Source organism: Sycon ciliatum, chromosome 7 (assembly GCF_964019385.1).
Source record: "Sycon ciliatum chromosome 7, ocSycCili1.1, whole genome shotgun sequence".
NCBI lineage: Eukaryota > Metazoa > Porifera > Calcarea > Leucosolenida > Sycettidae > Sycon > Sycon ciliatum.
In genome coordinates this window covers 32,756,190-32,765,191 of record NC_088649.1, presented here as the reverse complement: position 1 = coordinate 32,765,191, position 9,002 = coordinate 32,756,190, and the positions used below count along the sequence as shown (strand labels likewise).

Below are 9,002 nucleotides of genomic sequence, written 5' to 3'. Positions count from 1 at the left end.
GGCTGTTCATGCCCAGCTGTCTCTGCGCCGCAATCTCCCTTTTCACAATCCTGTGTAGGCTTGTTCGATTCCTCTGCCTGTGGTTTAGCCGTGGGAATGGCCCTCTCAATCTTAGACAGAACCGATGTAGCTGACGTCCTTAACATAATGAATCTCTGTTCAACATCTGAAGCAACACCAGGAGGAAAGCAAAGCCAGCAACAATCCAATACTGTATGTAAGGCCACACTTTGTTTTTTCTATGTTTCTCGTCGGCAAATTTTAACAAAAGGTATGCGGGCGGGCCAAAAAAAAAACAAAAGCCAAGGAAAAAACAAGAACAATTTCTACTGAAAACTGTATACATTTTACATGTATATGCGTTCTAGCCTAGCCCGTTCTGATTTTTAGGGAACACAGCAGTTTCGTTCTTGTTCGATGGTACAGTCTTACATGTACATTTATGCGGTGTAATACGTCTGAGTGAACATTATGGTTTCCGTTCTTATTCGCAAAAAACCCCAGTCTAGACCGTTGTCAAAAATTCGTGAAATACTAGCCTGGCCGGACAGTATTGTGCCCATAGAACTCGAGTCCCCGCCCCCCCCCCCTCCCCGGGACCGACCATGGTCAGTTTCCGAAACATACTACCAGAGGTGAAAGAAAGGGATTAATTTTTCCCCGACTGATCCTTCTATTTAGGCCATCATTTTTTATATCTGTGTTTCACGTCAGTTCAACTTCCAGGATCATATGCGAGAGGTGGAAAAATAAAAAAGTTGCAAAATAATAAAAAGGCTCATCAGAGGTGTAAAGCACTGTACATAACACAATAGCTCGTGCGTGGCATACATTCGAAAGAAAAATCGTACATCATATATACCGTAAAGTCGCGGATAAAAGCCGGGTTTGCATACAAGCACATCGCGGATAGAAGCCTGAAAATTAAACGGGTCAAATGCATATAAGGCTGCATTCGATTGTAGAAACTGGATCCCGATCCCCGCCGACCAGATCACTTTGATCGGACGGATACAATCGAATGTGCACAACCGATAATCCGTTTCAAGGCCTTAGCAACCGCGTTGCTACAGCTTATCCCGTAGTATCTGTACGCGTTGTGGTAAACTCTTGACCTAGTGTACGCATATTGCGAGTTTTGAGTAGAGACGAGTCGTACTATCGAAATGAATCCGTCGAATCCGTCTCTGGGAGGTGGGTTGACTGGATCCGAATCCGTGCTCTCGTGATCCGGATTCGTACAATCGAACATGCACAAATTTGGCGAATCCGGGTCCGGGGCTGATGGATTCGTACAATCGAACATGCCCCAAGCCTTTCGCGCGTAGAAACCTGGCTTCTATGCAAGCGCGGAGCGGGCAGGTCAAGAGTGCATGCGCTATGTACGGTGCATAGCAAAACTGCCATACCGGTAGTCAGTGATAGATCTACGCGTGTCGCGCGTAGAAGCCTGGCTTCTATGTGCACACAAGCCTGGCAAAAATATCAGCGGTGCATAATTATAAGCATGGTTTACATACCAGCCTGGTTTGCATTAAATCCTGATGCAGAAAGCGGCTTATAATATTATGCTTATAAGCCCGGCTTTTATCGTTGACTTTATGGTATAAGGCCAAAACAAATAATGACCTTGTTTCCGGTCGCCCGACCGGGCCACTTTTTCCCAAATTCTGAAACTTTTTTTGGTCCCAAATGTATACAAACGGCGGCAATGCCATGTGTGCAAGTGCACTCAACGAGTCATAACTCAGTCAAATCTCAACCGAATTCCACAATCGAAACACCCACAAGGTAGCAGAGATTCTCAGTTGTCGGCTCGAAAACCTCCGGGGTCGATACGAGCTAGAATAACGGAGCTGGAAGGACTCGAACTGTTTGCTTGATTTCTCAGGATGTACGAAAACAGGAATACACCACATGCTGTACAAGAACAGTGAGTCAGTCAACTTTGATATTGATCCTTGCCATGATATATGTACAATGTACATGTGTAGGTGCTCTTGTCCATCAATACCAGGAACCAAAAAAAGTATCCAAAAAAGTTTCATTCCGGCCGACCGAGTCTCCTTTTTGAGGGGTTGCCGACCGGAAACAAGCCTATTTTTTGTTTTGGCCTAAGTATATCTCAAGTTCTCAACTAACGATCTCCGTACAAAGCATCTCAACTGATGCTGCAAATGCAATTGATGTTCATTCAGTATCAATGTTAACCCTTTGGAGTCCATAAATTTTTAAACTGACTTGACTTATCCGCCCTCCAATCTATCGCCCAAGCACAGGACAGAAATGGAAGTAGCAACATTGGCTTCTGTACGCAAACTGCATTCTTGTTTTTGTGTTTTTTATTGTTATTTTCTTTCTTTTCCAGCAGCTAAAAGGGAAGTTCAGCCTACAATCAAATTTTCACCAGTTGTATTCCTCAGGGCGCTGAATCCAATGGTCTTGGTCCGAGGAAGCTGAGATGCTCCCTTCCTCCTCAATCCGGCATAGCCACGACCGGATCGGCTATATTGAGTCTGGTTGTACGGGCTGGTGTAAAGCTCATACCGGGAGCCACCGCCGTACCTGCTGACCCCAGTACCTCGGAAAAACTGGCGTTCACCCGCTGACGCCCCTCCAGAGCCAGACTTGCTGTCGTTCGACTGCGGAGCAGCTCGAGCGTCCTTGTATTGTTTCACAACCGAGCCCAGCGCCTCCTGGGACTCTGTCTTGGACTGGATGTGCTCCAATAGTTCCGGGCCGAACAGGGCCGTGCCCACTTTATCAAATGGCTCCTCCGCCATGGGTACCAGGCTCTTATCAAGATGCTCTAGGAACTCCTGGCACCTCAACACCGAGAGTTTACTGTTGGCATTGCCCAGCAAAGACAAGCCAGCCGGCACCATGTCCAATACAGCTTGCGGGTCCAGGCCTGCACCAGCGTCCTGTGCTGCCTTGGCCTCCATCGTCAGGGCAGAGAGAGGACCCAAACAATCCAATACGCTACTCTGTAGCGAGTACAACATGTTGTCTCGCGACCTCTTGAATGACTGCCTTACACCAGGTAAATTCAGCACTTCATGGTCTAGCTTAGGTGTGACCGCCACGTCCACCTCTGGTCGGGAAAACTGCTCTACTAGGTCCCTGCGCACCTTGCCCTTCAAGGGCTTCCTGAAGCGAGTCTGAAGGAACTGTTTTTTTTTTTATATCTGAGGACAACAGAGCATGCTCCGGGTCGTCCGTGCTCACGTCCACACACGAGGGTACCTGCCCACTCGTGGTGTCGTTCAAATCAGCATCACTCGAGCAGGCCTGCCCACTCGAGGAGCTAGGTGGAAGCAACAAACTTCCACCTGACAAACCAGACTTGGGCATGCCCAAGGCACTGGCGATTTCCCGGGGTTGAGTGCCTGCACTCAACCTGGAAAGTTTTGGCTCCGATCCATTGGACTGCGAGGACTGGCCCCTGGCCAGATCCCTTCTACATTCCGCTGTGACTTCCAAAGCACGTAGACGATCATTGATCGGAGCAAGGAGATCCATAACCTCTGATGAAACAGTTTGCCGGATTGAGCTTTCATCCATCTCTAATTGCGAAAAGAAGAGCTCAGATTTTCTAAATCACTTCGCGTCGAGCGGAAATAAAAAAGGCAACTGTAGTGATGTGGTTGCGTGATTTTATGTTTTCATGCTGTGAAGTTCCGGTTGGATATTTATGACATCATAGGCAACACACTGTTATATCGAAGCTTGAAGCTCCGATGCGCAAGCATGGATGATCGGCCGCTGAGTCGACTGCTTTTGGTCCGAGAATGCTGCGTGCAGCGTTCGGCCCGTATTTCCAATCGAACATGGTCGAATAATCGGTCACATGCTCATGCATGCACAAGTCAACTGGTCATGCATACACCGGTCACATGCTCATGCATACACAAGTCACCTGGTCATGCATACACCGGTCACATGCTTATGCGTACACAGGTCACCTGGTCACCGTCCCGGCAGGTTACAACTTACAGCCTGTTTGAGCGGGATTTCTGTCACTCGAGTGGAACTCGAATTGAACCTTGGTGTGAAAGTTTGCCCGACAGGCTAAGTGAACACAACAAGGATATAATACGAAAAGCCAAACTCACCTGCAGAGTTAAGGCTTATCTTTCCCACACGTTGTAGATAGACCAATACCAGCACACCGACTACCACGGCGACTGCAAACAGAGAACCCACTACCGTACCGGCTATCGCGGCTTTGCCTACCTCATCACCTGGGGACAAAAACAATGAAACAGAACATCGCAGTTAAATAGAGAGTGAGAATGGAACACATTTTGGCAGGATATAGAATTTCGTAAAAAACGTGATTAATGTGAATGCCGCAGACATCACCCCGCAACATGACAACTTCGTAGAGGTTTCACTATGTTTGTATGCAGAATTCTTTTTATAGCTCCGATCCTACGCGGAAATACGAGATCCGAAGAGATCAAATGAATGCACAGAGGTTACACAAATCCAAGAAAGTGTGACAGCTAGCGCTTATGTGTACTTCGAAGTGGGTACTACAACAAATGAGATAGAGGCTGAAGATAAGTGTCGCAAATGTACGTAATAAAGTGCAGAAACAACTTCTGAACAAGGGGATGCAGTTTCGCGAAAACATTATGTTACTTCGGCGCAAAGGTCTTGTCTCTGTGTCATTCGTGCGGTTGTCTGTTGAAAGTCGCTACTGGAATTATTATACTCTCGTGTTCCGAGGTGTTTGTGTGCTAGCAGGGTGGTGGCGAAGGGAACACTAGTTCGTCACAATCCCGGACAGCATTTTGGCACCCAACCTGGAGCACGAAGCCATGACCCTGAGATAAATTTGAGATCGACTCGCTGAAATGTTTACTCCTGACATTGGAAATTGGAAAGGTCCAATGAATGGGTATCGAAATTCAGCCAGGTTTTGCTAAAATAATATACAAAGATATGACATTTCGATAATACAGGAAAAAGGAAATCCTAAACCCAGATTTTACAGCCAACGAGATGAATGGGCGGTAGTTGAATGGCTACAAGTATCACCACTGTAAACAAATTGTCCCTCCAAATACTGGCAGACGCAGGAACATAGACAGCAATAGCAACAGCACCCAAAATGAAGAGCAGTTGGCGGCAACCAGACGTGAACTGGATAACGTGAGGTATGGAAGCAAGGACTGAGAACAAAATGTCTCAAATGAAAAAAAAGAGGTGTGCATGCTGATACCAGAAATAGGCCATGATTCAGTATCAAGTGGTACCGTCAGATTAATTTCCCTGGACCGAGTCAGCCGGGAAAAACAGCATCGCGCCGACAAACGCAGTAGCTAGGGAAAACGCAGAGTGTACAACCCCAATGCGGATTTCACATCGTGAAGGCAAGCACATCACAGCCAACAGTAGAATTAAGATACATGCAAGCAGAAAGGAAGCGTGGTCGCGCAGGGACACTGGTGAGACTCAAAACTGACGGAAATAGTCAGGAAAAGAAACAACGAGAAAGGATACACCAGATTCCCATGTTGCTACCGAAAATGTTGTGAGGAACAGCATGCCATTCAAAATCAAAATCAAAGCACCGAAGAGTGAAGGAGTTTCACTCACTTCTCATGGCAAAATTTAGATCTGATATTTGGCCAGGATTGCGACCAACCCTGCTAGATCAAGGACTTTCGAAAATCGATGCCTCATATTCCTGGTTTGGAGGCAACAGCGTTGTGATTAGGTAGAGGACCTCGGTGCCTATTCTCCAACTCCAGGGAGGTCCCTCGCTGGTGTTGATGTCTGGAGTTTGATAGGTGTTTCTGGGGAAGTACCTTGTTCATATTGACGTGTTGAGTTTGTTAGGGGTTTCTGGGGAAGTCCCTTGTTCATATTGACGTCTGGAGTTTGATAGGGGTTTCTGGGGAAGTCCCATGCTGGTGTTGATGTCTGGAGTTTGATAGGGGTTTCTAGGGAAGTCCCTTGTTCATGTTGATATCTGGAGTTTGATAGGGGTTTCTGGGGAAGTCCCTTGTTCATGTTGATATCTGGAGTTTGATTTGGGTTTCTCGTGCTGGTAATGATGCATATGGCACTATGTCTGCATACCTTATAATACCTGTACATGTACTGTATCTTCCTTAGTAAGAGCCCAGAGTTCTTACATTTTTGTAAGTGATAGCTCTACCAGGACTACTATTATAGATTGTGCTACTAGTGGAGACTGTGGTTTCGTGTGTTCATTGCTCCTCTACCAAGCCCACCCCAGTAGCTGAAGGTTGTAAGCGACCATATCCAGATTATTTTAAAAAACTAAACCCGAACGGAAATTGTCCCAATAACATGGACACCAGAGAGGAAGTACTCGTTATAATAACGTCACAAACATGTGCTTGGCATTGCGTACTGTAATTTTATCTATGACGCTACTTTATACCCAGCTCATATTAACCCCCACTAATTCCTGTGATCTATAACTGGTGAATATATCTCCATATTCACCACTTTAACTTGGGGTATATACTTTGCTATATTACCCACTTAGAGGTTGTAACTTTTCAACTTTCAAGGGACTTAGAAATTTTCTCTCCAATTGAAAAAGAAAAAATTGAAGAGAAGAAAGAAGTTTCAGCAGGAATCGAACCTGTAACCATAAGATTCCCAAGCACCTATCTTGACCACCCAGCCACCAGGGTGTTGATGCAGATGTTGGTTGAAAGATAGGTCTTAGGTCTGGGACACGCAATGCTACCAACACATAATAGTATACTGTAGTATACTGGGATACTAAAATAGCTATTTCGGACCAGTATTTCAAGCCAAAAACGAAGCTAGGTATAAATAGAATAAACACCTCTGTCTTGTGTTTATGGGAATATAAACGCTGTCTATAAAAACCTCGGCTACGCCTCGGTTTTTATAGCAGTGTTTATATTCCCATAAACACTACGACATCGGTGTTTATTCTATACGTAAAAGCCATGTACATTATATAACGAAGTGCTAACTCTAACGAATTAACGAAGAGAAATCTGTCGTTAAAATAGAAATCGTTATACAGAAATCGATACATTATGCTGTCCTATTGAGCGTTGAGAATGAGTGAGAATCGTCACCTTTGGTACACGTAAACTAGTCAATTTTGGGAAATCGTTATATATGTGCCTCGTTAGAATAATGGCTTTTACAGTACCTAAATTGTCGTAAAAGTCACCACTACTACAATCAATAATAGGAAGTATAATAAGAATGGTCCTAATTCCTGCTAACACATAATGTCATCATAGGTATTAATATTGCACGATGAACAGAAGAGAAAACAATAGAATTCTGTTTCTATTAGTTCTAGAAGAGAGCCATGCAAGTAGATTGCACACATCCAAATGTACGTACACTTAGGAGGTGACGGAAATCCTGCTGGATCCAGACATTCAGAAGCAAACGTGGCATTCAGTAGAGTGTAGCCACCCACACAAGTTATGCTGTACTGGTTGAATTTTCCATCTTTTCCTGGTAGCAGACCCTTCACTGTGGCGTGGCGTACTTCCGGTAGTGAACACAGGGCTGCAGGGTTGACAGAAAGAGATCACAACTAAGGCTTCAATGTGTTGAGTAACGAAAAGGGATCTCACTCCCAGGCACAATGGACAACGAGCACGGGCAGGTGGAACGGCATTTATTATGGGAGACGAGGAGACGGAGACAAAGGCGAACTAAAATACTACATTATGGAAGAGAGAGACAGATCGAGTCGGAGAGAATGCAAGATAAAGGGCCTGGGTGGCTATGGCAAATATGGGCGTGCAAGTAGCTACCCAGACCAACAGAACGAAAGGTGGGTACGAGGGTAAGCACAGCATGCAGGCCAGCTTGGGACAGGTTGTAGATTGTACAGGAGGAGGTATCTAACAAATGGTATGGATGAGTGGACACATGTATTCCATATAATTTTCTTGTCTATGACCACCGCAAGGCCCTGCATCTGCGGTTGGAGTTAGTCACGAGAGGTACCTGTTTCCGGTCCTGCCTGGGAGTTTTTTTGGCTTGCTATTACTCACTGTTAACTGGGAACTTGTGGCCACAGCCAGGCACAAGATTCATGGATGCAGCTATGGGGTATCGGCAATTGTGCAGATGGTGGGGAAACTGATCCCCTCACCACCACCATTGGGAGCTGCATCTACTGCTGGGTTGACCGGGTGTTAGCGGCCATCGTGCATTCTCTCGAGAACGGTCACGATAACTGACTCGCCATTGAGGGTTTAGGCAACATAAGCACACCTGGAGCTGGCAATGTCAGGCTTACGAGAGTTGATATGAACGTGCACTTTGCCAATGTTACTCATCACTAGGACTATGATGCATGGCTGTGGTGGATCCTCTGCCAAAGATCTGAAGCGCATATTGCCTACCCCCCCCCCCCCCAAAGAGTACATAAACCAGAGTGTGGAACTCGGGATGGTTCCTGTGGGAGCGTAATTCGTGCAGTACGTCATTTCTGACGGCATGGTAAGCCACAGGTACGGTGAAAAGTTGCGTAACCAGTCGCGGTGGTGCAGGTCACTGAGTTTGTCCTGATTTCCGTTTTTTGATACGGATAGCCTGGTGACTTTACTCGTCGGTGGATGTACGCAGCGTACACAGTCACACAAAACACCGAAATCCTGAAACAGGACGTCTAAAATCAAGCAAACTTGGCTGATTTCCGGGCTATGAAACATGAAAATTTGAGCTGTACGCAAGTCGCGGCTTGGCTGACCTCATCAGGGTGACGTAGTGCACAAACTGCGCTGTTTCAGATCTGATATGCACAGTTGCACACTCTGGTTTATGTACTCTTGCCCCTCCCCATAAAAAACCCAGTCGAGGTGATTTTACTGCTTCTCAAGCAAGTTGTACTGTGGACATTGAATCATTCGGCAATGATGAAATCAAGAATTCACTAACTCCAATCTAGCCGCCTACATGTTCATATCTAATCTGAATCTGAACAATTAATCACAGCTTCTTTGGTGACA

General features: G+C 45.8%; 1 protein-coding gene across 1 annotated transcript in view; it reads right to left on the bottom strand.

The window, feature by feature from the left end:
• LOC135821855 (MAM and LDL-receptor class A domain-containing protein 2-like) overlaps positions 1-9,002 on the bottom strand; it is a 61,029-nt gene that overhangs the window by 1,418 nt on the left and 50,609 nt on the right. Inside the window, exons 16-18 of the mRNA XM_065334853.1 lie at positions 7,378-7,548; positions 4,116-4,244; positions 1-166 (exon numbers count right to left, since the gene is read on the bottom strand). The exon at positions 1-166 is cut by the window's left edge and continues 1,418 nt beyond it. Coding sequence (XP_065190925.1) covers positions 1-166; positions 4,116-4,244; positions 7,378-7,548 — 466 coding nt within the window. The remainder of the gene's footprint in view (positions 167-4,115; positions 4,245-7,377; positions 7,549-9,002) is intronic.